The sequence below is a fragment of the Platalea leucorodia genome, assembly GCF_965183815.1.
Source record: "Platalea leucorodia genome assembly, chromosome: 9".
Classification (NCBI taxonomy): Eukaryota; Metazoa; Chordata; class Aves; order Pelecaniformes; family Threskiornithidae; genus Platalea; species Platalea leucorodia.
Genome location: NC_138831.1, coordinates 44,966,298 through 44,993,997, shown reverse-complemented (window position 1 = coordinate 44,993,997; position 27,700 = coordinate 44,966,298). Strand labels below are relative to the sequence as shown.

General features: G+C 54.7%; 1 protein-coding gene across 1 annotated transcript; it reads left to right on the top strand.

The window, feature by feature from the left end:
• Positions 1-1,773: 1,773 nt before the first annotated feature.
• RGMA (repulsive guidance molecule BMP co-receptor a) lies at positions 1,774-25,951 on the top strand (the record flags this gene model as incomplete). The annotated part of the gene is made up of 4 exons (XM_082322667.1): positions 1,774-2,099; positions 9,616-9,731; positions 22,150-22,661; positions 25,250-25,951. The coding sequence occupies 4 exons, from the start codon at positions 1,774-1,776 to the stop codon at positions 25,949-25,951; spliced, it is 1,656 nt and encodes a 551-aa protein (XP_082178793.1).
• Between the last annotated feature and the right edge of the window lie 1,749 nt (positions 25,952-27,700).

Genomic DNA, 27,700 nt, shown 5'->3' with positions numbered 1-27,700 from the left:
AGTGGCCAGCGGAGACTTCTGAGAGTTCCCGCGAGCGCAGCTGTGCTTTGCTGGGAGCCTCCCTGATTCGGGGCTCCCGGTTCCCAACAGGAACCAGGCTCAGCACCAATTTGCTGCTGCCGCGATGCTCTGCCACTGTTACCAAGGCACTCCCAGCGCCCCGTGCATTAGCATTTCTTCTGTCTTGGGCTTTGTCTTCTCAGGGAAGCCCTTCCACAGCACAACCAAACTGATGTGTTTGCGGTGGCAATCCCCCCCCACACCCAGTGGTGGCACAGTCCCCAAGAGCTCAGATTAGTAATGCTCCAGCGTACGGTTTTTTACAGCCGGCGACTCGAGCCCGACCCACTGTGCACACCTGCAGGAAGGCCTGGGCTTGCGATCACTTCTCCCCCCTCCCCTTTGTCTGCTGCATTCACTTGGGCTTCTCTGAACCAGCAGTTTACCTTCTCCCAGGCAGGGTTTGTGCCTGCTTTCCTGCCTGTGCAGCGTCCCAGTCCTGACAGAAGCAGCTCTGTCTGTACTATAGTATCCAGACACCACAGCATTCAGAGCTGTGAACTGATTTGCAAATAATTATTACGGAAGGAAGCCGTTCCTTCTATAGCTGATAACTTATCTGGTACACATCAGGCTTTCCCCAGTCTTTTCTCTGTTCTTGCTTTAATAATTCATCCCTAAACACGTTGTTCTTTTGTCAGGACTATACACCCATAGTATCCACATTTAAGAAAAAGACCTCTTTGATGGCAGGGTTTCTGTAGCAGGGCTGTTTAGATTTGTTGTGATTAAATCACATCCATTTTCTAATTTGTACCTAACGCACACTCAAATCCCTCCTTAAGCCTGAGCTGTACAGGCACATTTTCTCTTCGCTGCTGACTTAATCAAGCAGCCGAGAGCTGCTGTGTGCTCTCTGCAATTGTTGTCTCTTGCGCTGAAAAAAAAAAAAGGGGAGAAGGAAACACTTTGCAAAGGGCTGCTATTATCCACGCACTACGGCGACAACGTATTTAGCACGTTTGTGGCTCTGGGGCTGCAGTAATTAATTGTGTGTCTGACACTCTGGCTGGCACAGCCTTGCACCCAGAGCTTTCCCATCACAGCGGCAGAAAAGCAGGCACCCTGGTATCCACGCGTGCCAAAATCGGTCCTCCCAGGCCTCTGTGAGAGACGGGGTGCTCGCCCCAGACTCACCCCGATGGTGGGGGAGGCTGGAGGGGGGGCTGCCACACTGCCCAACTCCCTGCAATGCTGGGTGCCGGGGCAGCTGGGGTGGGGGGGCTACACCGAGGGGCTGTTAGGGCAGCCTGGGGTCCCCATCCCTTCCCCACTGCATGAACACAGGCTTGCCAGGGGGTCCTCTTCCCGCTCCCAACCCTTGCCACAATCCCCCGCCAACGCAAAGATGCTCTCAGCGCCTATACACGCCCCAGTCGCTGGGGAGGGGGGGCCCCCCCAAGCCCCCTTCCCCTCCGTGTCCTCCCGCTGCAGGTGGAGCATCCCCACCCCTCCGGGAGGGGCTGTACCCTGCCAGCCCCCCTTCGCCTCCCCCTGCCCTGGCTGCCAGCACAGGGAGAGGGGGTGCCGGGGCTGGGGGGGGGCGCAGCGGGGACCCCCCAGCTCCCCCTCCGCCTGGCCGGGGGCTGCGCCTGCCCTCCCTCCGCCGCTGCATGCTAACGACGCTGCTCAGCGTGTGCGGAGGGAAGGAGGGCGGGAGGAAGGAGGGAGGGGACCTCCCTATCTGGCTCTATCTCCTCGGCTGCCTCTCACATGCTCCGGGAGGGCGATGCGGCTCCCCGCGTCCCGCTGAGCGAGGCCGCGCTGCTCCCCGCCGGGGCTGCCCTGCGCAGGGCAGGGGGGGCTGCCTGCGCCCTGCGGCCGGCCTTCCCCCCGCCACCGCCACTTCTGCCCTCCGCGTTCTTCCTATTTTATTTATTTTGTTTTATTTTATTTCATTTCATTTTATTTCATTTCATTTATTTTATTGAGTTTTATTTTTGTTTTATCTTCCCCTCCTGGAAAAAAAAAAAAAAAAAAGCCGCCGCTCCCTGGAGCGACCCCCGCGGCGGGCTGGAGAGGCCGATGCGGCCGCTAAGGTAAGCGGGGGCGGGGGGCTGCGGGCCCCCCCGCCGTCTGCTGCCCCCGGCTCCCTGCATGGCCCTTCCTCCGCGGGACCTGTTGAGGCTGGCGCTCCCCGTCCCCGGCTGCCTCCTCCCTCCCGAGCCGTTTTGATAAGAAACCTCGATTCTTCCCATTTTCTCTGCCCAGCTCGCTCCCTCTGTCTGGCTTGATACTGGCCCGGCGTGCATGCGGTTATTCATTTATCCTCCCTTCTGATGGTTGCCACTAAAAATGTACCCTGCTGGGCTAAATCAATCGAATAATTCCTTGCAGCCCACTGATGAGAACTGAAAATACCCTCCCCGGTATTTTCCCCTTTCCGTTGGATAGCTCATCACGGGGCTGATCGTGATCATCGAGACCGGAGCGCTTCGTTTGCAGAGACACAAAGCTTTCCCTTAACTCCCGTGGTTGCAAAGCGCTGGGGTGGTTGCAAGCTCCGAGGGAAAGAAGGGGGGGGGGGGGGGGGGGGGTGACAGCTGGACAGATGTGGGACATGGGCAGGGACGGCCACATCTGTGCGCAGGGAAAGGATGGGCAGCTGGAGCATGGCTGGCCGGGGGAGACTTGGCTCCTGATGGACTGGGTCCGTAAATAGCCCATAACCTCAGCCAGGAGCTGGAGGGGGAGAATATAGCCCCCAGTGAGGACAGAGGCACCAGCCGGAGCAGCCCCTGTCGAGGCTGGCTTCCACTCTTGGGACCTGCACGTTGCCCTTCCTAAATATTAGATACATTTAAGGAAACCGGGCTGTGTTTGCAAGACAGGTGCTTTTTGTTGTGGTGGTGGTTGCAAGGCAGGAGATGAAAGTTTGGTGTTGTTTTGATGTGATTCTTGATTGCTGCCTGTTGGAGTAATTGCATCGCAATTGCTCAGAGGTAGAATCAATTTCCCCAAATTGAGATTTTAATGGGAGCTCGCAAGCTGCTGTTATGTCATGTGGTTTAAGGCGGCGTTGGGTTGCATTTATTTTATAAACTGGATACTTTTGCAGGCGGCGCAGGGATAACAGCACCACCCAGCGGGGCCCCGGCCCCGGCCCCGGCCCCAGCCCCTGCTCCAGCCCCAGCCCTGCTCCAGCCCCAGCCCCAGCCCCTGCTCCAGCCCCAGCCCTGCTCCAGCCCCAGCCCCAACCCCAACCCAGCCCCTGCTCCAGCTGCAGCCGCAGCCCCTGCTCCAGCCCCAGCCCCAACCCAGCCTCTGCTCCAGCTCCAGCCCCAGTTCCAGCCCAGCTCCAGCCCCAACCCAGCCCCAGCTCCAGCCTAGCTCCAGCTCAAGCCCCATCCCAGCCCCAGCTCCAGCTCCAGCCCCAGCCCCAGCCCAGTCCCAGCTCCAGCCCAGCTCCAGCCCCATCCCAGCCCCAGCTCCAGCCCAGCTCCAACTCCAGCCCCATCCCAGCCCCAGCTCCAGCCCAGCTCCAGCCCCAGCTCCAGCCCAGCTCCAGCTCCAGCCCCATCCCAGCCCCAGCTCCAGCTCCAGCCCAGCCCTGAGCCGGGCACATGCGGAAGGATGCCCAGTGCCACCTCCAAACTGCTTTCCCTCCACAAAACCTCCCAGTTTCATTTGCCGAAACACCTATAGAGGTGCTGGATTAAAGTTGTTTGGGTTCCCCCCCATAAGAAGGAATGTCTCTTTCTCAGATATTCAGGAAAAAGTTTTAAATCAGCTGATGACGCTCACTTACTGTTTCATGACCGAGAGCGCAGGAAAGGCGTCCTGCGGTGGGTTGTATTTCTGGCCATTGCTGTCAGGAATAGACAGAAGACCTGGGAAAGGTGACTGGGTTTCACAGAGCTTTTGCCATAGGCTCCTTCAAACACCCCTTTCTCAAAGGGGTAGACGATGTAGATTTGCAAACACTCGATGCCATCTCCCACCTTTAAATGAGATCCAGGAGATGTCCTTAGCTGACCTGTCCCTTAGCCGGGGGGGGGGGGAATTAGGGAGCTGTGTTTGCACCTTCTCAAGATATGAGTAGCTTTGAAAAGCAGCAGAGAACGACTGTCCCGTTACACAGACTGGTTTCTGTCTCCGCTGATAAACACGCAGTTCTCTGCGATTCTTCTGTGCTGTTTATTTTTTGGCAGTTCAGATTTATCCATCTTTTCTGCTGAGCTGACATTTGGCCATTCGAACTTGCTCTTGGGAACCTCCCAGCCCACCTTTTATTCTTTTTTAGAGGGGGAGCCCAGATGTGAAGATACACGAAAGAGAGATTGCTTGATATTTACCCCAAAGAGGAGACTGGGCCAGGAAGACCAGCTCCCCGCAGGGAACTAAATACACAGATGGTGAATTGCAGCCAGCCCTCCAAACACTGCCGAACAAGGGGTGGTTACACGGTCCCACGTGTAGGAGTCAGGCCTCACCCCACAGGGCTTTGCAAGCAAGGGGAAGGGAGAGACACGAATGAATGCCACCAGTCAAAAAAAGTTGACGTGATGAACTCTGTTTGCCTGAAAATATCCCTGCTTGTTTTGCTTTCTGTCATGGGTGAGACTGGAAGTTTTCCACCATCTTCCCTTCCCCTCGTCCAGCCTGGCTGGTTGCGAGCGTTTAGAGGTGACTTTTGTGGCTGTGAGCTTGGAGCAGGCATTTCGAAGAGAGAGCCCACACCAGAGATAGATACCCACAGCAACTTCAGTTCATCAGTTAATCCATGGATGCAAAGATGCAGGTCAACAAAGCATTAGTACTATTCCATTTATTGGTGTTAGAAAGGTATATTTTATTCCACTTTCAACCCACTGGTCTCTTTTTACACAGCCAGATTGGAGAGTCTAATGCTCACAGGGGCAGCTGCGGGGAGGTGGATTAGCTAAACCAGCAAACTGCTCTCTGCACCTTGCTACGCGGGAGCGGGTTGATCTTCAGAGCCCAGCTCCGTGCCGTCCCCTCCGCCTGCCCCGTTCGGTTACTGTGACAGTTCAGGGCAGGGCACTAGCGAGACCTTGGTGGGACACTTTCCCTGTCAGCTGCTTTACCAAGTGGTGTTAGTAGGGTTAGTAGGTTAGTAACCCTACAGGTCAGTAGGGAAGGGGGCTTAGATGCGTATTTTGGCAGCTTCGAGGTGCACGGCTCAGGGAGAGCATTTGTTCATGCTGTCAGCCAGGGAAACTGTAACATGATAAAAAAATTGAGTGATGAGTAAAAGGAGGGTCTTTAAAATGAAGTGCAGTGTTTTCCAGTATTGCAAACATGAGAGGTGTGGCTGTTACTGCAGAAAGATGAAGGAGCGTTTTTTTGGTTTTCTTCTTTTTCAGAGTTTTTTTCTTTAATAAGGGAACTGTTCCGAGCACAGGTGTTTGATTTTACTTCCACGACCATGTTGGAATGAGTTGTCAAACCTCCCCAGACGACAGTTTGGGGGGTTCCACTCCAAACTTTCTTTCTTCCTCCTTTGGGGAGCGATTTGCTTTTTGCGGCTCACCCCAAACACGTACCATTGCAGAACACTTCAGGATTACCTTCCTGCACGGGCAATCGCGGCTGATCCCAGCCAGGCCACGAGCAGCGTTCGTTGAACGCCTTGTCCTGAGGCAGAGCAGGGAAAGGCACGTGCTGAAGCTGTGCGGAGATGCTTGCAGGAAGAGTGGCCATGCAGAAAGTTCATGGGAGAGTCAGGAGCAGACCAGGAGCCCTGAGATCCATCCCTCTAACTACTAGTTACAGTCCTCAGAAATACCCATGTTTACTATTTTAGCCATATAATTACAGGTAGTGAATAATTCCATTAGGAAGGCTGTAAGGGGAGGTATCATCTGTAAACCCTAGGGTTCAAATTAGACACGTTCATTCAGCCCCGCAGAAGCCCACAGCCATGCACAGTGTGACACAGGGCAGGGAAAAGTGACGTTCAGAGGAGTGATCCTAGCTGAGTTTCCCCTGGGAATTGGGAATCCTCCTGCTCATCCTGCAAATACCTCGGAGAACGCTATCGGCTAACCCCGGCTGTGATTTGCATGTCACCCCTCCGTAATGACACCAAACACGAGAATCACTGCGTGTGTGACCACGGCGGTGCCTTTGCCCCCGGAGCTGAGCCGCTGCAGAGCGTAACTCCGCTGTGCCTCAGAGGTGTTTGCATTTTAGCGGTGGGTGGTTTCCCACATACTGTTTGCAAAGAGCATTGGGCTCGGCGCTGCCTAAACGGGGAGCCCCGGCTGGGCTTCAAGAAATAAAGAAGCATGGAAAAACACAGTCACTCTACGTTTCCAAGCCTAGATATCCCCATTAAGCAAGGCAGAGATCCGAATTTCACATAACCTGCATTTCAGTAGATGATTTAAAGTCCAGATCTTTGATTCAGCTAATCAGAAGGGTGAAGGTTATTCAAAAAACATGGAAGGGGGAGCAGGCTTTCAGAAACACACCTTATTTGGGGCCTTTTCCTGCTCTGCAGTTAGGGTTTGGACACATCTGTTGTTTTCTCCAGCAAAATCCGCTGCTTTGATCGGTGCCAAAAACAGCAATCCCATTTGCAATGCATGATGCAACTGAGCAAAATCAAGGAGAGATTTTTACAAACTGGAGTCAGGGGCATCGGACCATTGCTTTATGGCAGCACAGTTTTCTCTACAGCAAGGGCAGAAGTTCCAACAAGGGTCTTACTTTAAAAATAATGCTTCAAACTGGATTCCAGTCTATCGCTGCAGTGTGTCAGTTTGCCACAAAACGGCAATACCAAAGTGGTTCTTTAGGTCAAACAATCAAACCAGCCCAGCTGGATTTTAAAAGTTCATAATTCAGATGTTTTTTTGAGTTAAAAATAAATAGATCATGCTAGATGTCATCAGCCAGGATAACAGCAGAAGTGATGTTTTTCAGATTGAAATAAAAGCAAAGATTGCATTGCAAGAGGGCAGGGTGAGAGCAAGAGGAAGAGATTTGGGATCTGAAACCCCATCCCCTGGTTCTCTCCTCCCTGCCTGGGCTCTTCCCAGCTCATGGACCCTCTTCTTCCCCCCCCCCCCAGGCCCCTTCCAGCTCCAGCTGCCCACACATCCCATCAGCAGGCATTTCTTCTTGGGTGGTAGCAGCAGCTGGCAGGGTTTGGACATACTTGCCCCTGTTTGACATCCCCCACAAAGAGGTGCTTCGAGTAGGCGTTCCTCCCACACTGCCTTTGCTACAGGTCTGGATCCGGCCTGCCAGCTTTCATCTCCTGCCCAGCTCAGCCCGGTCTGGCAGCTCTTCTGCACACAGAGCTCCTTCTGACTTTAGTGGACATCATCTGAGTGCAGCTGTAGGAGGATCAGGACCAAGACAGATCTCCAGTCAAGCAGGCAAGGCCTCAGGATTTTTGGATCCCATCTGGGTCCCAGATGGAAAAGCTTCAGCATTTTAATTCCTGTTGCAGCCTGGATAGAGCCCCAGTGAAGCTCCTCCTTCATTTGGAGGCAGCGGGGCTCAACCCCCCCAAGGAGAAGTACATAGGTATAAATTGATGTCTTTGCTTCTTGGATATTTACTGCCATCTCCTCTGCCTCACCTTCCGTGGGATATTTGTTGTAGCTGAATCACAGATTCAATCTGCAACAGGGAGGAGATCACGAACTCTTACTGGAGACTTTAAGCTACCATCACTCCAAAAAGCATCCTTAAGGCTGTTTGTGAGGTGGAAGAAAAGGGGGTTTCCAAGGACAACTAGAAGCAAAATCTAGGGGCATCCCAGGCCTATACCAAGCTTCAGGAGGAAAGACCCGTTGTTAAAGGGCATTTACAGAGGTGGGAGAAGGGTTGTGTAAAGCAACCAGCATCCTTTTATTCTTTGTATAAGATCCCCAAGAGCAAGAAGATGAAACATTAGGATGGCAAGGGGGCACGCAATCAAAGGAGGGCTAATGGTCTAAAACAGGGAAGTTAAAGCATATTAATTAAAGCACATTACACCCGTGGGCACTCTCATGCAGAAGTGAAGTTGTCTTAGTTCACGGTGGCTAAAATACCCTTCAAGAGAAATTTTAAATAGATCCAAGTGGGCTGTTAAGGGGTTGCCTCCCTCCTGGCCTAGCCCTTTGCCCGGCGGAGCAGACCCCTGGGATGGTGGGGCTGCAGATCCAACCTGCTCAGTCCTCATGCTGTGGCATCGCAGGAGGTGGAAAAGAGCTGGATTGTGAAGCCCAGCAGGCAGATGCCTGTGTGCTTCAAGCTGCTGCTCCATCTGCATGGTCCGTGAGCAGGAAGGGTGCTCCCAGGACTGCTGTCTGCTCAGGGGGCTGCCCAAAGGGTCTATACAGGGTGCTCACAAAGTGAGACCCCCAGGACAACTGTACCGACACAACTGGTGAGACTTTCCCCCAGCAAAAGGTGAACAGCCAGGTCTGTACGTGGGCTGGCGGTGCAGACTAGGCTGTGGTGGAGGTCCGGAGAGAGCGTAGGTACATGGTAGTCCTCTCCATCAGTCCTCAGCGGGCTGGCAGCTGGATTCGGGGACCCCCGACAGTCGTCCCCCTCTCCGAGGAGTGTCGGTGTAATGATAGAGATCTAGGAGACTTACTGTTTCTGAGTCATCTGAGCTTACTTCACCGCTGCCAATGCCCGTGCGGGTGAACGACCTGGAAAGGTTGTGAAACGCTCGCACCTCCTGCGCAGGCAGGGCTGGGGCGGCGTGGAGGAGCTCCTTGGGCCGGGGGGCCATGCCCCAGCAGGCCGGGGGCCGCAGCGTCGCTCTCGCAATCCCTGCCCCACGCAAGCTGCCTGGCGTCTCCCTGCCTCAGTTTCCCCCCGCTGCTGTACAACGGCCCCTTTACCCCAAATTGCTTAATTTTGGGAAAATTGAAAGCTCTCTTGTTAGGCCCAAGGGAAAGAGGCAGGGAGGGCGTGCTGGTGTTGAGACCTCAGTGGGGTGGGAGGAGGCCCCTCTCCCAAATTGCAACCGAGCTGCGATGCATGACGGCGGGGAGACGGGGCAAAAATCTCAAGAGCCCTTCCCGCAGCCCATCCTGCGTGGGACCCCCGCTCCCCCGGCCCCCATCCCCACGGGGCACGGGAGGCTTTGGTGGCTCGACCCACAGCAATAACCCGCTTGTCCGGGGCTGCCAGCCTCTGGCTTCCCCTCTCCCTGCCATGGCTGCGGTGCAGGGCGCCCGTTCCTCCGCCCCTTCCACGCCGCCGGAGCAGCATGGCCGGGGAGGCGGGCGGCCGCGCTCCGGAGTGGAGGAGGCGCAGGGAGAGGATGCAGACATTGGAAGGCAGCCGGGATGATTGATGGTTTGGGCTGTTTTGTAATGGGAGGGGAAGGAGAGGAGGAGGAGGAGGAGGAGAAGGAGAAAAAGTCTGTGTAATCTTTCAGTGCGGAGGCCACCGGAGCCCGGAGCTGGGGCCGCCCGTCCCTGCATCGCTCCGCGGAGCCATGTGGGGCTTTTGATTTTATTTTTTTTTCCAATTCTTTCTTTCGATTGATTTATTTTTCCCTTTTGTTCTTCTCTTCCTCTCTTCCCTTCTCCTTTTTTTTTTTTTTTTTTTTTTCTTTTTAAACTCTTCTTCCAGGGAGAGGATAGTGGTTAAAGCTCGAGCTGGATGGATGGGTATGGGGAGAGGGGCAGGATCCACAGCCCTGGGACTTTTCCAAATCCTCCCTGTCTTTCTCTGCATCTTCCCTTCAGGTAAGGAACACCCTCTTTATTTTGAAGAATTTTTTCCCTGTATTTCTCGCAGCCCTCGGATAGCTGCTTCAGTTCCCCCTGTCTCTGGGCCTCTTTCTCTCTCCCTCTCCTTGCAGCAGTTTGCCACATGTTTAAAATAAGCAAGTGGGGCTCAGTTTTGGTGTGTGCCCCCCCCATTCCCTTTCCCCCAAGCAGTTGCGGTGGGTGTTTTTCCTTGACCTCATCTTCTTTGTCTCCCCGCTGCCTCATCCCACAAGGAAGGAGATGGTCGAAATCAAAGCAATCCCGGGGGTTGTTGCTGACAGCGTCAGGCAGGTTACGTTGTTCTCCCGTTCCCGGCGGTGCTCTGTGCCTTGGAAGGAAAAGGGGGGGCACCCACACGTTAGCACCCCCAGATGCCAAATTTCTGCCCTTGAGTGCAGGGGGGGGTCCCCGCTCCGAGCCCCCCGGGAAGGGAAGACCCAGAGGGAGGCTGCGGAGGGGGTAAGGAGGGTCGTTGCTTTGTGATTTCGGGAAGGTCGGGTGTCGGGGGGCTGCAGGGCCCCGCGGCGGGGAGCCGGGCCCCGGCGCTCACCTGGGCCGGGCAGCGCGGCGGAGGATGCGCGGGCGGCTCGGAGCGGGCTCCCCCTTCTCCCCGCCGCCCCCCTTCCTCGCCCTCGGGTTTGTTTTTTTGGGGGCTCAGCACCATTATTTCTTCGGAAAATTTGCCCCGGCCGGGCCGGGAGCTGTTGGGCTTGTCCGAGGGCGGGATGGCAACCAAATGGTCCGGCAAGCATCGGCTCCCCCGGCCGAGCCCCCGCCCGCCGGCCCTTCCCGCGCACCCCCGGCCGCTCGCACCTATTGCTGGGCTCTGCCTCCCCATCCCCGGTTTGTTTGTATTGTGTCAGAAAAGGAGAGAATTTCAGAATTACAGCTGAAAACGCCATCTGTTTCCAATGAATCCCCCATAGTTTTTCACAATGTTTTTGGCAGATCTCTGCCTGCAAATTCCTTCAAGCCCTGAGTGCTTGTTTTTGTTGGGGGAGGGGAAACCCAGTCCACAGAGGCGGATTTGTTCCTTCCAAAACTCTCCAGTTTCTTTACCTCCTTTTTTTTTTTTTTTTTTTCATTTGCAAGGGGGGAAAAAAGAAAAGAGAGAAAGCAGGAGGAAGAAAGAAAAGCCCTAACGCTTAAATCTCCCCGTTTCTCTTTTCAGTTTGGTAGAACTTGCCCTTTTTTTTTTTTTAATAATTTTTAAATCACCTCTGCCTTTCTTTTGCATAACCGTAGGTGAAGCAGTCTTGCACACACATGTAGTAAATAAATAAATAACTGCCTTATGCCCTTCCTCCCCCCTTTGCCCTCTCAGCCCCATTGCAGGAAAGCGAGCCTTTCCAGCCCTGCCCTTCGCGCTGAGGTGTCCCTCCGGACCCCGCTTCTCCCAAGGGATTTCCCAGCAGGCTGGAAGCTGAACCCCCTGTTTTATTTTTTTCGGGAAACTCTGGAGCTGCTCCCATGTGTTGCTTAACGCCCTTTTCGGAGCGTTTGAGTTGCAAAGCGTTGAGGCTGTGAGATTTATGGTGCAAGAAAGAACTTGATAGGAGATCTGGCTGGCTGCTTTGTTTGATTCTCCCTTCAGCAGTCAAATAAGGTGCAAAGAACTGGCAGAACGGGGCGATCCGGAGCCCGCGGGAGCGGGGCGCAGGCGGAGACGGTGCTCCCCGTACGCAGGGCTGGGAGCACGCCGGGGGCTTTCGTTGAAAGCTTTTGGGGTGGGAAGGTAGGAAAAAGGGGGGGATTTATTCCCTGACATATCCTTTGCCCCTTTTTCCCCTGTGCTCGCTGGGAATTTGTGGGTTCCCAGCAGGTTCCCAGCCCCGAGGAGGTTTCGCACCCCTCCTGAGAGCCCCGGGTGAGCGGGGCCGCTGGAGGCTGCCCAAGCGGGCGCTTGGCGTGTCAGGTTGCTGCCTCGCCGAGTCCTGCCCTATTTATTTATTTGCCTAACCCCCCCAATGCACATACGCCGGCGCTTATGTTGCCCTCACACCAATGGCTTCAGCCCGCTGCCTCCCCGCCGTCGAGCACCCTTGGGCTGGGGGCACCGGCGTGGGTCCCCCCTGCGTGGGTCAGGGTGACCTCTGAGCGTGGGGCAGCCGGGGAAGGAGGTTTGGGCAGAGCAGGCCACTGCTGACAGTTTCCCTGGCAGAAGTCCTGCTCAGGGCTTGGGCCAAGTCCCAGCGTCGGATGCTCATGGGCACTCTCCCCTCCTGACTGGGACCCTGATTTCCCGGGGTGCTCGGCTGACCCCCGCCCGTGCTTCCCAGTGTGGGCTGTGCCGAGTTTCCTTGCAAATCCTTTTGTACCCTTTTGGACTGGGTGTTTTGCCCCAGATGTCAGGCTTTGCTCTCCCCCTCATACTCTGGTTTGCTTTGGCTTTCCCTGTTTGTCTTCAGCTTTGCTATTTTGGCTGCAATACGCTCCTGCCTCCAAAAAAAAAAAAAATATTGGGATTTTCTGCCCTTGGTCCATGCGGGCAATGCGGTTGATTCCAGGATCCGTCCCTACCAGAGGTGTATCGGATCGGTTGATAAATGGCTTTTGTCTCAGCGGCAGGGAGGGACGCGATCGCAGCATTAAGCCGAAATTGAGAAGGGGGGCTTAGAGGCTGTTAAAACACCACCTCCCCAGCCCTGCGAACGGGGAGCCGGGCCGGGGGCCGGGGAAGGTGGCGGCAGGGGAGGAGCGCGCCTGTGCGGGATGTTGTCAGGGCAAAGAAGGGAGGGATTCAAACGTAAACCTGGAAATATTTTGGCTTCCCTGTTTTGTTGCTCGCTCGGAGCCGGTCTTGTACTTGGAACAGGGAGTTCTCTGCGATTGCCAGCAAGGCTCGTTGTGGGTCTGGAAGGAGGCGCCTTGTTTTTAACGCAGATGGGGTGGATATGTTGCTTTTTTCCACAAAAAAAATCCTGAAATTCCCGGCCCCTGGTTACTGAGAACGGGGGGGATATTGAGTGACTTTGGGTTTATAATGGCAGCAGCTGAGGTTTCCTTCTTTGTGGCCCAAACAGCCGCACCGAGTCAGATGTGCACGTGAAAGTGCTCACAGGGCTGGGCAGCCAGAAAAACTTCCTAACCTGGAGGCTGTGCTCGGCCTCTGCACCAGCCCGCTGTCCCCGGGGAGCCGGGCTGCCGCCCTGGATCAGGCCCTACTGACAATGAGTTTTGCGGTCTCTCCTTTGGCTCCCTGGTGGGCACATCCCATAAAGCAACCGTAGGCTCTGGCGGGGCGGTGCACAGCCCGAGCGAGCCCCTCCTCAGCCCATCGGTCCTTTCAGGGGACCCCCCCAGCCGAGTCCTACAGCTCCCAAGGGATGAGCATTAGTGGGACAGCAAAGAAGGTCAAAGACGAGGGGGTTTGGCCCAGCTGGATGAGTTTGATTGGGCTTGATTTGCTGTTCCCATTGGAGCAGACACCAAACTTGGAATAAGGGGGAGTGTGGGAACCCAGGACCAAAAAAGCATCAGGGTCCCAGGTGGTTTGAAGGGGGCCAGGGTGAACTCAGGGCTGCTGCAAGCCAGGAGTGATGTGTGCTGGGGTGATGGGGAAGGGTTTTCAGGGAGGATGGGGGATGCTTGGAGATGCAGCTGTGGTGGAGCAGGCGAAGGGGTGCCCTGGCCTTTTTCTGGCTGTCCTGGCAAATCCTGTCTTGATGCTACAGATCAGGAGCGAGCAGGGCCCTGCCTGGCCGTGCACGGCACCTGGAGCGCACTTGTAAGAGGAGTGCCCCTAAATGCCTTTAAAAAGCTTTGTACCCTGCACTTGGCAACTACTGGGATGAAAAGAAGAGGATATTTATTTCCTTGTTCATGAGCTCTCAAAATAACAGGGCGTTCGATTGTAGCCTCAAGATTGCTTTGCACTCAAGTGCAGCCCGGCTGAGTAAATCACTGCTTCACCAGCTGAAATTCCTGCAGCAAGGGGGAGAATTGAATTATGGCCAACTGCAAAACCAGATGCCATCCCCTTGATGAAGTCATCGGGCTCTTACTGCGGAGAACAAGCTGGCTCCTACACACACGCAGCCCTCGTAGGCACGGACTGAGCCGCTCTGTCTGACGGCCCGGCCATGGTGTGCGGGGCAGCCGGAGGCTGGTGTCCCTGCAGATGCGAGAACAGTAAGTCCTTCAGGGTGGAGCACCAGAAGGGTGTCGAGTCCCGCTTTCCGCTGCCTGAGCATCCAGGGGAGTTTGGCCATTTAATTCCCAGCAAGCAGAGCTATCCCTGCACATATGGGGTTTTTATGGGTCAGGCAGGGAGCAAGCTTCGCTTGAGCCCAAAGTATTTTCTCCTCCCTCGGTTTCCTCTCCTTCCTGGACAGCTGTTGACTTTGGTCCCCAAAGCCCTAGTAATGATCTATGGCATTTTGGTTTTCAGACAAGCTACCTTTTTTTCTTGCTGTATGACACACTCCAGCCGGCCCTTTCTGAGATGACGAGGACATGTGGCGGGACGGTTTGGGGATGGATCCTGGCTCTGGGCTTTACTCTTTGTGAGAGCATCGCTGTGCTGGGGATGGGAGGGTGCAGGGCAGCACGACTGGGGGTGGTGGGTTCCAGTTAGAAAGTTACTTTTTCTCTTAAAATTAAAACCTGAGGCCAGGGGGGCCAGCAATCAGATGGATTTAAAAATAAATAAACCTCTGAAGGTCTGTGGCTGTGAAGGAGGAGCAGATATTGGGCTTCCATAGGGCGTGAGTGATGGGGAGCGAGTCTGGTGCTGGGTGGGAGCCCAGCCCGCGGGAGGGATCCGCTAGATCCCTGCGTGTCCCCGGGTGCGGCTCCAGCATCAGTTGGGTGCCCGCGTGGGTTTTTGGTGGGCTCGTGGGGCTGATGCCTGCCAACCGGGCAGCTGCCACCCCACACCCTCTGTGCAAACCAACGCCTCCGATTGAGATGCCGCAATTTTTTGGCAGGCATTTAGTTGTATAAATTTGCCTCATCCAGATTTATGTGCTCCGGGCTTTTCTCCATCTCGTTTCGTGTCTCATTTACCTCTGCGTTTGAAGGGTTGAAATTTCACAAGAGCACGGTGGGGATGATTATTCCTAGAGGGAATCCACACCTGTGAGCAGAAAGCGTTTCCCTGCCAGCCCCGCCGCGGCCTGGGCGAGGGGGAGGAGGGCGAGGGACCCGCTGCCACACCTGGGGGGCCCCCGGGCGCTGGTGGGTGGCAGCCGTGCCTTCAAAGGCACCCTGGGAAAACAGCTTCAGTATGGGGAGAGCGATGTCTGCTGGAAACGCGAAACACACGGCGATGGGGGTGGCTGGCGGAGGTGGCCTTGTCCGGGTACCGCTGCTTCAGAGGGATGGGGACATGGGTGGTGTTGGCTGGGGGAGGAAGATGAGGGTGATGCTTCATGCAGAGGATGAGAGAGTGAATCCACCTCTCTTCCCACCGGGCTCATCTTGGGTGAAACCCTTCACATCCTCGGCATCCTCATCTGTAAAATGGACCACTCCCCTCAAGGAGGTTTACCAGCACTTGAGAACTGTTGGTGAAAGCGGCTGGGTGCTCCCCAGCTGGGAAAGCCCAGGTGTGCAGCTCCAGCACCGCTTTCCAGCCTGCGGCATGCCGTGGCAGGGAGCCAGCTTCGTTAGCGCCCTTCTGCAGATGGAGAAGCAAAGGAGATCGCTTCCCTCCCTCCCTCCTCATCCTCCATGCTCGTGTTATGCGTCCGCGGAGCAAAATCCGCATCCTCCGAAACATCCACCAGGCGCTGCTTCCTCTGACCTGGTGAAAGCTCAACGGTTGTGGCAAAGGCAATGCTGAAGCCTGAATCCAGGATGAAGTTTTAAGAGCAAAGTCTGTGACTCTGTTGCTGCTTTGGCTGTAAACGCTGGTTCCTCCTTTCAGCCCATCGTGCTTCCCGAACTTCCCAAGATCTGCCAGTAATTCTCAGAGCAGCATCGTCAGCTGCTCACGGCCCTGGCTACGAGCTGCATGGTTGATGCCCTCTCCGATGGTGTCTGCTCACCCTTCTCCCTGCATGGGGATGTCGAGGTCAGCGTGGAGGAGCAACGCTGGCCGGGGGGCTGGGGAGAGACACTTTCATCCCTGCTAAGCATGCCGGGTCAGCGGTAAGCTGACTCTCTGAGCCAAAAGAGCTGACTAAGTGACAGGAACGATCAAGGGCTCCTTCGGCAGCATCCAATGGTTCGTGCCGTAGCCGGTGAAGACAATGACTCTGCTTTTTTCCTGCCCGTGCTTGCCCCGTGTCTCTGCGACGCCAGGAGAGGAGAGATGGGGGACCATGAACTCGGTGCTGAGGACAAAAGGGAGTTGGCCGTGGCAGGTCCTCCAGATGCTTTAGTGACTGACACAGGTTGAAACGAGAAACCTCCTTCCGTGTCCCTCTTTTGACTTAAAGAAAGTGGAGAAAGCCTTTCCCCAGCATCCTCTTGAGCAAGACAAGGACTAAAGGAGCTGCATGGATTGAGGTGTGCTCTCAGATATATCTAGAGTCACTCTATCAGCACGTCCTTTGCCTGGATTTAATGCATCTGCTGCTTTTGCCAGTGGAAGAAAGCACAAAACCCAGGCCCCAGCGTGGAAGGTGGCCCCTCCGAGCCAGCTTCCCCATGCAAGCCCTTGCAAAATATGAGCTCCAGCTCTTTAAGAGAGTCAGGTTTATTTTTCTCCTTCAGTTCCCTCCTCCTGGTCCTCCTCCCCCCACTTCAGTGCAGCTGAAACCTGATCTAATCCCTTTGCACATGGGTAATTTATTGGTCTATTGGGCTTTTCTTGATGGCAAATTGCATTGTCTTTCTTCCTGGGTTGAGGCTTTGGAGCAGTTTGCTGCATTCCTGCAGCTCTTTTCTCAGGGCTGATCTTTCACACCCCCTCTGAGCACAGTCAAATCAGTTTTATTGGGCCTCTTTGTTATGCAAACAAGGCAATAATAACCAGGCTATTATTCTGCAAGATTGTGCTTGATTAACAGTTCAAAGGAGGTCGCTGGAAGAGCCCAGCACTGCCATGGTGCACAAATCCTTTCGTGAAGCTTGGGTCATGCGAAGCTTGGGTCATGCGGCCCTTGGGTCTTCCTCGCCCCTCGGTGCCCTTTGGGGCTGCAGGAGGGCTGCCCCTGCCCGGGCCACCCCATCCATCAGGGCTGCGGATGGCACCGATGGGCTCGTTTCTCTCCCCGGCATGACGAGGCACCGGCTGATGCGTGTCGGCCTCGCAGCCCAGGCGGGCACCGAGCCGTGGGTCCGGCATGGTCGACACGTGGGGTGGCTCGCGTAGACTTCGCCACTGGGATGGGGACAGTGTGAGGGGCTGGATGCAAAAGGCTGATGTCGTTCATCCCCTCTGGTTTTGCTTTGGACTCCCAGAATCTTGCTGGAAGGGGTCCTGTCAGCCAGGTTTTTGAGGAGCAATCTGATTTTTTTTTTTTTTTTTTTAACTCTTGGGGTCATTTTGGTGCTGGTGGTCACTGCTGTCCATCCAGGAGCTTAGCAGCCCACATCTCCTTGAAGCTGGTAGAAGTTGCTGGTATTTAGCACCTCTGAGAATCGTGCCTTTCCTATTGAGGTGTCAGCATAAATATGTTTATTTAGATTACTTAAATAAATATGTGTTTAGGAGCCTAAGTCTAGGTGCTCAGATCTGAGGCCAAAGGTAATTACATTTTACTGTGTTCTCCGAAAAAGCCTTTTACTGCATGTGTGAGGCTTGCACATCTACACTTCAGTCCATATATTTGGAAAGACGCGGGATGATGTATTTGCATCACATGTGGGTGATGAAATACTTTCCAGCCTGTTAGTAACCAAGAGGATATTAAACAACATCTCGTAGCAGTGAATGCTTTAAAATTAACAGGTCAGGTTAACATGCACCGAAGAGTCTTAAAAGAATTGGCTTTTGCTTACTGAAATTAATTTCCAGTAATTCTCTTTGCTAGATGAATTGTTGATTTTGTGCTAGTTTTCTGAAAAAGCATGATTTGGGTAAATGAAATCCAGGTAACCTGACACCAGCTGAAGGGAAAATGGGGGGACTGATAATTAAAAGGCTGTTAAAGTTAGATGTGTGCATATAATACGTTTGAACGCTTAATTTAACAGCATGTAATGTAATGTACCAATGATGAGGGCAGAGCAGTGGGACCCGGGTCGTGCGATGCTCCAGGCTCCCGAGCGTGTGGGAGCTCGCCGGGGCAGGTGGACCACGGGATGCTTGCAGGGTGGAGGACCGGTGCTTTGCAAACCGGGAGCTCTGGAAAAGGTCACGGCCAAACAACAGGTCTTGGTGCAACGCCCTGGCAAAAGGGGTGACCTTGGGAGAGCGGCGAGCATGTGTCCCGCGTTGGTAGGTTTTGGAGGAAAAGAGCCTGCGGGGGGGGAGGTCTGATGGTGGTGCTGGGCAAACACCTTCCAGTGAGAACTTAAAAGTGCAAACCGTTTAGCTTATCTAGACGATTGACAAGTGACTTGATTGCGGTGTGTAAATATCCTTGTGGGAAACATACTGGTTGCTAACGGACCTTTTACTGCTTTGGAGAAAATCACTGGTTCTTTTTATGTTCTTACAATGGAGTCAGATAAAATCCGCTTAGAACCAAGACCCAGGTTTTGTAAAGGTGATAAACTCCTGAAATGGCCCGCTGAGGGAAGGGGTGGCTTTTCAGACCGCGCAGACCACAGAAGTCCTCATGGGAGGTACACCTCAACAAACGTGGGGCACTGGGCTGCGCGTGGTGGGGGCTGTCTTAGTCCAGGTGATTTAATGATTTCTTCTGGCTTTAAACTTTCCGAAACTGTTGGTTTCAACATCCCAAAGGAAATTTTGTCCCTGGTTTGAGTGGCACCAAGCCCTTGAAAGACGAAGATGATGGGGAGGTTGGGAGGTGGCTGGGCTACCACGGGTTGAAGTCACCCATCCCCAGGATGAAGGACCCTTTGCGATGGACAAGGGTGGTGGCATCACCCAGACCTGGGAGTGTCTCACAGATCCCAGGAGAGCCGTGCTGGGTTCCTGCTTGAGAGGGGTTTGTTTCCGTGCTAAGTCATCTGTGGTTGAAAAACAGATCCATTGTGAGTCGATGGAAAATAGATTATGTGAAATTGAATAAACATCGTTTCTTGGCCTGGGTACAAATGAGCCTGCACCGCTGTGCCAAAGCTTCTGCCAGAGGGGACGAGGCAAGGCGTGCTTGCCGGGAGGGGGAGAGCATTGTGTCTGCTCGCCTCTGCGGCCTTTATCGGCCATGGTCCCTCCCCAGCAGCACGAGGGGTTTGCCAAAGCCGCTGGCCACCGGTGGGGTTGGGGAGGCATCTATGGGAAAGCCCAGGCGTGAGCAGCCGGGGAGGGCGCGCGGCCCCGCTCGCACACCGCCTCTGCCTCTGCAGCACCTGGCTTTGGAAATCTGGCCTTATATGGGGCCCTGAGCGAAACAGTGAAAAGGGGACGGGTGCCAAAACCCGAGCGATAACATCTTAAAGAAGAACGCTCCCCCTTCAGGCCCAGGGAGGAAGGAGATGGGCTTCCCTGTCCTTGGTTTTGTTGGTTTTTTGTTTTTTAACTCAGTACCTTATAAAGTCACGCGTGACGCTGGGGTGGTGCGGCGACAAGGGATGCTCGGCATGGGGATGTGTGTAGCACTGAGTGTCTGGGGGCTGTTTTGCAGCAGCCCGCCCTGTCCATAGGCTGCCACAGCTGACGCCTGCATCTCTTGATCCAAGCAAATGAAGCACATCCTTAAAGAGCAACAGGCTACGGCTTTATTCCTACTAAACAAAAATTCCAATCTACACAGCGGCCGAAGAGCTGGAGCAGCCTGGGCTCTGCAAGCTGCTCGCTGGATGGGATGCTTTGCACAGTGCATCCCGTTGCCTTAGGAGCTGTCAGGTGAAGTGGGGTGTGTGGGTCCTGCATGGCCAGGGAGGGACGTGTCCTCCAGCTCCTCCCGGGGCTGTGCTGGCAAGTCTCTCTGCAGTGACAGTGCGTTCGGCCACGTGCAACCTCAAGGCATTCCCAAGCTGTACATTAGCATAACTACTAGGAGAGCAATGATTTTAATTGCCTGATGCCACAACTGTTTGGGATAACTGGCAACGGTGGCACCGCTCACCCTCCTGCATGCTTTTTTGACACTACTTTCCACTGGGAGGCTCCTGGGGGATCTGCAAAGCTATGCTCACAGTCACTCGTCAGAGGGAGTGAGATGCATTTTCCTTATTTTCCACCCTGATAAACCCACACCCGTACCGCGAGCATCTCACTCCGAAATGCTCAGGCTTGCACTCCCTCCCCGTGCCAGCAAACTCGCTTGCTCCTGTCACTGCGACTGTGCTACCATGTGCGATTGCCTGCATTAAATACCATCCCTTACTGCTCCCTCTGGGTTTAGGCACTGTGCTAGCTGTATATTGCAACAGCCATGTTTGAACGTGTAGCCTCCAGAGCCGAGGCGGGCAGCGTTGGGGAGCTGCTGGTAACAAGACATTATTTGCATCGTGTCTCTCACCTAGGAGAAACGCTGAGCAATACGCTCCATTGCAAGCCAGTGGCTGTGATGAGAAGCCCACTGATAAGCAAAGTATCTTTGGTGGAAAACCAAACTCTTGGGGCAGAAAACAAAGGGACATGAAATAATAAATGTTTTTAAATTCGACCTGTAAATGCAGAAGGCTTAGCAGAAATGTGAGCCCATGTCCCAGGTCAAAAGCTTGTTATCAAGTCACCTCTGGTCAATGATGAGTTAAAGGCTTTCCACAGTGCTTCTTGCAGGTTTAAATGGGATGCTGCCAAGATGAAACACCTCCTGGGTTCTTGGTGCTGTTGCTAGCGTCTGAGTTTATTAAACATGAATTTTAAAACTGTGAGGAGCCTGTCACCGTTTCCTATTTGCACTTCACTCTTCTTGGAAAGGGAGAGGAGACAGGCTTGTTTCTTAAAGCTGGACTGCTTAGTGTTTCATAGCCTTGGTCTCCCTTTCTGATTTTCCAGCACCAACAATGTTTAGGTTTCCAGCACTGTGATGTTTAAAACTAAAACATACTGTTTTCCCTGAAACAATACTGGGTTTTGTAACTTTCTTTTTAAACAAATCTGAAATGGTTTTGGCACAGATGCCTTGCCAGCCTCCTTCTAAACAAACCCTGAGACAGGAATATAAGTGTACGCCTGCGAGAGGCACCACGAAAGCATCTGGAAATGGTGGGGCTTTTCTTCTCATCCTTCTGCTGCCTTTGTGCCTGAGCCCACCCTGTCTCCAGGCCTTCCGAGGGGGTTGATTAAGAGGAGAGGAAGGAAAACACCATGAATTTTAAGTGGTGTGAGCCTGGGTTCACCCAGCAAGACTCCAAATTGGCACGGGCAGAGCAGTGTCTGTGCGATGTTCAGTGATGGCCATGTGCTTTTTGCAAAGCTGCTTTCAAGTCTGCTCCAGGGAAGCCACGCTGCCCCAGGGAGCAGATGTTGAGGGGGAAAAAACAGGATCTGAATTTTTTTTGCCTTCCTCTGCCTTGCCAGCAAGCACCAGGCTGAGCCCGGCGAAGGCCCTGCTGCCTTTGGCTTCGCCTCCGCGTGGGCAGTGGAAGGTGGGTGCGAAGGGGAGGCCGGGGCTCGGCTGGCATCCCTGCACCCTGCCGCGCCGGTTTTTCTCCTCCACCTCTTGTTCTCTCTCAGCGAGCCGTGGCGGGGAATGGGCTCTTGGGGCTGGGCAGAGGTGCGCAGCAGGCAAGAAAGAGCTTTTTTGGCTCCTGCTTCTTTCTGGGGACACGGGGACACGGGCAAGCACTGCTCCCGGCACCGCTGCAGCCCCGAGGATGGTGGGGTGGCTGCTGGCTCTGCTGTGCATAGTTGGTCATGGCACAGATCCTGCTCTAACCTCTGCATGTCAACATGGGTCTGGGGCACAGCGATCATGCCGGGGCTAGGTTTCCCTGTGCCCATGAAAGAGGAAAAGGAAGGCAGACAGATTTTTGCCCTGGTAGAGCCCGGTCTGAACACAATTCATAGTAATTCGTGCAGCACAGAACTTTGAATATCAAACCCTAAAAAGACTTTAAAAACGTCATTGCATCTCCCCCCACATTAATGATCCTGCCTTATCCCCGCTAATAAATACATCCCATTCTTCCCCAGTCTGGTTTTCCCCTCCAGGAGCATTCATCTAAAGGCTGGATGCTCTTCCCGTGCTTGGCTTAAATTGGGGCAGATCCTGTTGGTTTCTTTGGCTTTGATGCATGAGAGTTGGGTCATGTGAGAGGGTCATGTCTGGTGAGCCAGGCCCCATCACGCGGTAGAGTCAATGTCATGAGTTTGGGCTGCTGGAGGAGGACACCAGCCTCTTGGTGGGGGCAGAGTGGGATGTCCCACACACAGGCATTGCAAGCATTGACCGCCATGTGTTTTCCTCCCCTCCCACAGTGACGTCTCCATGCAAGATCCTCAAGTGCAACTCTGAGTTCTGGGCGGCCACGTCGGGCTCCCACCACCTGGGCACAGAGGAGGCGCCCGAATTTTGCACGGCGCTGCGCGCCTACGCGCACTGCACCCGCCGCACCGCCCGCACCTGCAGGGGCGACCTGGCCTACCACTCCGCCGTGCATGGCATAGACGATCTCATGGTGCAACACAACTGCTCCAAGGATGGCCCCACGTCCCAGCCCCGCCTCCGGACATTACCCCCTGGGGATAGCCAGGAGCGCTCCGACAGCCCCGAAATCTGCCACTATGAGAAGAGCTTTCACAAACACTCAGCTGCCCCCAACTATACCCACTGCGGGCTCTTCGGGGACCCCCACCTCAGGACTTTCACAGACACTTTCCAAACCTGCAAGGTGCAAGGGGCTTGGCCGCTCATAGACAATAACTACCTGAACGTCCAGGTCACCAACACGCCAGTGCTGCCTGGCTCCACAGCCACCGCCACCAGCAAGGTGAGCCTTGGGGACATCCCCGTGAGCAGAGGTGGGCAAGGGCAGAGGTGCTTCTCAACAGCCTTTCTTTCCACCATCTCTCTCCTCCACCATTTGCACTTCTCCTTGGGGAGGGTAAGACTGGGTGGGAGCTCCTCTGAATTTGAGCCTTTAGCCCTAAATACCAGATGCCCGTCCTTCCTCTGTCCTCACCTTCACTTAAATGGCCTGGGGTTTCTTCCTGAGCATGTCCAGCCTCATCATGGTTAGCAGGCAGAGGTGCTGCAGCTCAGAGGGCAATCATGGCCAAAGTCGGGGATGGCAAATTAAGAGGGCTCCCAGCTGGGGGACTCCAGGTTGCTGTGAATAGCCAGACCAGGAATGATGGTGGCACCTTTTGGGGGACACCCGAGGTCCAAGCAAACCTGGGACTGCCCTCCAGGGAGGCTCCAGCTTGCAGGGAAAATCCTGGAGGGAGCTGAGCTCCTTGCACTGCCTTCTCCTCTGCCCAGGCTCGTGATTGTCTCTCTGGTTTGCAGCCAAGTCAAGGCATTTTGTGGGGCACAGTATGTTCTGGTGGTGCTTTGACAGCCTAAATAAACATCCTGAATGTACAGGGCAAACACTGAGAAAAGCCAAGTGAAAATGTGCTGCCATGATACAGCAGGACTTGTGTGACATGGCCTCAGCTTCAGGAGAGACCTGGAGCTGAGGAACTGTCATGTTGTTCCGTGGTGCGCAAGCTCTAAAGCTAACAAACAGGCCACTTTTTGTGCCAAAAAAAGGGAGGCTTAGCAGGAGGCATCCTCTTGCTTTTGGAAGATGCCCTGTCCTGCCACGTGTGGGAGATCTGCTTCTCCCTGCATGTGGCGAGAGGAGAAGAGCACATGTAGGACGGGGACTGCTTCTCGGCTCTGGATGTGACCTTTTTAGCCTGAGCTGGAGCTGGCAGTTTGGGTTTGGCCTGTCCCTAATAAACCTCCTTAAAGATACTTAATGATGCTCTCAACTCCTTACCTACCAAAAGACATCAAAACCTGCTGAAGGAAGTCTTGCTTGAGGAAAGTGATCCCTAAGGACCCAGGGACCTGCAATTTCTAGGCTGGATCCCAGGATCACCATCTTAATTGAGCCTTTTCACCTGTTATCTGCCTCACGGGCTTGTGGTTAGGAGGGATTAGTCATGAGTTCTGCAGCACAAGCTGTGGAAAGCATTACTGGGTCATTCCTAGAGGACCATGTGCTGTTGGAAAGGATGGGAGCCTCTCGGTCCATGGGGCTCTTCGTGGTTTTGCATGATGTTCTCTGGTCTACCCTTCTTCCTTCAGCCAGAGGCAGCGCTGGACCCAGAGGAGGTAGCAGGAGGTCCATGTGAGGGGTGGCACAGCCTGAAGCCTAGGGCACGGTGGTGCCTCATGACGTGGTTGAGAAGGGTATAGCAGGGCTGCCATGGGGCTGGGAGCATCTGGGCACTCAGCAGAGTGGGTGGGAGAGGGGGACATTGCCAGGGCTCTGGACAGCTCTGGGCTCCTCACCAGCACCACTGGGAGCAGAGGTGCTGGGAGCCACCACTGTGCTCAGCCCAATCCTTGCGGAGCCTCAGTTTTTCCCTTCATACTCAGCCCTCAGATGTATCTGCCACGTAGCTGCTGGAGCCATCTCTCGTCCAGCCCTGCCCTGCTCTGGCCAGGTCTCAGTCTGCCCTTTCATGGGGGCTATGTGGGGTGAGTGGCCCCCTTACTGCTTCTCCCTCATGGAAGGAGGTGCAAGAGGAAGAGCGAGTTTGCAAGAGGTGAAAGAGGAAGCATAGAGTTTGCATGGGAAGAAGAGCAAGTTGCTCTTCCTACCATGCAAACTCTACTCTTCCTCTTCTTCCTCAAGCCTTCCCCCCAAAGCCAGGTCAGGAAGGGAAGAGCAAGCACTATGAGGTCTTTCCTTCAGCAAGGGACCCGTGTTTGAGCCCAGCCAAGGGTGGGGAGCTGTGTTGGGCTCAGTCTACACCCACATCACGCCTAGAAGTGCCTGCCCCCTCGAACATGCTGAACACGTGTGTGTCTGTGTGGTTGAGATGGAACATGACTTGTTCTGGGGCTCAGAGGAGAAGACTCTGTTGGTCTGGGAGCAGCCAGGGAAAGGAAGAGGTCCATCCCTTGGGATGTAAATGCCATGGGAGCCAGAGGAGAAGCTTCACCACCTCTGGGAGAGTCAGGGCTCGTCCTCCTCTGCCATCTGCCAGGCCCTGGAGGCAACACAGTGCTATGTGCGTGGGCATGCCGCCACAAGTCTGTGAGTAGTGATACTCCAACCAGCTCTCACTACAAGGGAGCTCCTGTGCTGGGCCTGGAGATAACAGTGCAGATCCAGGTGGTATGTTCAGTCCAGCATCTAGGTTTTGACTCCGTATATGGTGTCCTCATCCCTGTGTCTGGCTGCCTAGAAGTTGGGGCGAATTCTCTAGGATGAAGCATCTGCCCATGAGCTGAAGGCCACGCTCCCAGCCAGGCTGAGCAGACAGCTCCTCCACCTCCCACACCACTCCTGGTGGTGGCCATATGCTCTCAGGTGGTCATCACTGGTTGTAATCCATTCTTTTCTTTCCTCCCCCACAGCTCACCATCATCTTCAAGAGCTTCCAGGAGTGTGTGGACCAGAAAGTGTACCAGGCAGAGATGGACGAGCTCCCCGCTGCCTTTGCCGACGGCTCCAAGAACGGTGGGGACAAGCACGGAGCCAACAGCCTGAAGATCACTGAGAAGGTGTCGGGCCAACACATCGAGATCCAGGCAAAATACATTGGCACCACCATCGTGGTGAGGCAGGTGGGCCGGTACCTCACCTTCGCCGTGCGCATGCCAGAGGAGGTGGTCAACGCCGTGGAGGACCGGGACAGTCAGGGCCTCTACCTGTGCCTCCGTGGTTGTCCGCTCAACCAACAGATTGACTTCCAGACCATCCGCTCGGCTCAGGCCACAGAGGGTCGTGCTCGTAGGAAGGGGCCCAGCATGCCGGCCCCTCCCGAGGCCTTCACGTACGAAACGGCCACGGCCAAGTGCAGGGAAAAGCTGCCCGTGGAGGACCTCTACTTTCAGTCCTGCGTCTTCGACCTCCTCACCACGGGAGACGTCAACTTCATGCTGGCTGCTTACTATGCCTTTGAGGACGTGAAGATGCTTCACTCCAACAAAGACAAGCTGCACCTCTATGAAAGGACACAGAACCTGGCCCCGGGCAACACGGCTCCCTCGGGGACCGCCCCCGCCCTCTGGGTAGCACTGCTGTGTTTGAGTCAGTGTTGGTTGTGGTTGTTATAGAGGTTTGCTCCTCTGCACCATGGAGAGCGGGGAAAGGGGAGCAGGAGGGAAGCAGGGATGAGATGGCAGTGCTGGACAACGGGAGGTTGGAGATCAGAGCTGTGTGGGTTGTCCTCAAATCTCAGCCCCTCTCTTTGGCACCAGGTCCTCCACCTTCCCAGCTCTTGCCTGGGAGGAGCGTGCTGCCAATAGGACCAGTCAGGAGTTTTTGCTGGACTGTACCTTGTCTGGACCTTCCTCACCTTCCCCTCTCCTCCTCCTCCTCCCAGTAGCGTGGGTGCCGAGGAGCCCCCACCTCCTTGTAGCACTCCCCCAGGTCCCGAAAACGCACGTGGTGACTGTGACATTGGTGTGCACGAACGCGGCTTTGTCTTCGGAGAGCAGAGCCCGTGAGGAGGGCGCAGAGCAGCGAGACGGGGCCAAGCCTGGCCAGCACAACAGGGCTGGGCTTTCTGCTGCCTGGGGCTGTGCTCCGCTTTTCAGGCATGTCCCGCTCTGCCTGCAGCCCCGTTGTTGCAGAAGATGGTGCAAGGGGCCAAAATGGTGGGGAGTGGTCCCATGCTTGCCCAGCCACCAGTGCCAGACATCTTCTGGGTGGAAGGAGGATACGTTCCTCAAGCCTCAGCTTACTTTTGCTGTGGTTCAAAGGGCATCTCCTATTTTAGCCAGTTCATTGGGCTGATTCACTTGGTAGCTTTATTCCTGGCTCCCTTGTCTCTGCCCGGACCCACCGAGGACTCTTGATGGCAATGGGACAAACCTGGCCAGTATTCAAGCAGTTTCTGCAACTTCTGCCCAGCGTTGGATGAGTTCCTCGCACCATTTGCTCTCTGGTCCCCTAAAACTGGCAGCGGGGAGGCTGCTCAGTGGGAGACCTGATCCGCACCTCCCTCCAGCCCTGCACCCACTCGCCTGCCCATGGCTCGGCCAGGCCCTGGGATGGAGCAGGAGCGTCGCGCTCTATTTGTTTGCTGCTAGGTCTCTGCTCCGCTCCTCGTCCTGGGGCCGCGACTTGCAACCCCATTGCAGACCAGTTGCACCTTAAGCCCTTCTGGGCTTGAATCGGAAATGGGGCAATGTTAGAAATCCAGCCAGGAGATGGGACGCAGCAGAGAACCCCCCCCTCAGCTGCCTCGAAAGGTCTGTTCCCTGCCTCAAAACCATCGATACTCTCCTCCCCCCACCACGTAGTGCTGCCCATCTCCTCCTCTCCATGTTCCTCTGGTTCACCTCATCGCTCACTGAACAAACAGCAAGACCACTTTTGGTCTGCAACTTGGAGACCTCCTGATGGGTTTCCCCTCCGTTCCTCAGGGGGAAGTTCCCAGAAACAAGCCCCAAAACACGTGTCACTCTTGGGGGCACCTCCTGCTCTCCAGGGAGGTCTCTGGGCACGATGAGACAAGCTAGCACCAAAAGAGGTGGGAACAGGCTACGTTTGGCAGTCTGAACTGGTGCCAAGAGGCAGCCTGGTGTAAATACTCAACGTGACTATTCATTGTGTCCTAACAGCTCTAGAGCTCCATTTGTAAAGCAGCAGAGAAATGCAAAATTGTGTCAATGGATGTAATTTATATTGTCTCTTTAATATATAGAGCCCTGGCATTGATCTCGTGTGACTGTACAGATGAAGAGATGTAATTGGTTTTTAAATGTTTAAGAAAAGAAACAAAAAGATGTGTTTACTACTTTGCTCCTTGCTTTGTTTGCTGGTGCCCCAGGTATTCTGTTTAGGGAGATTTTGAAATA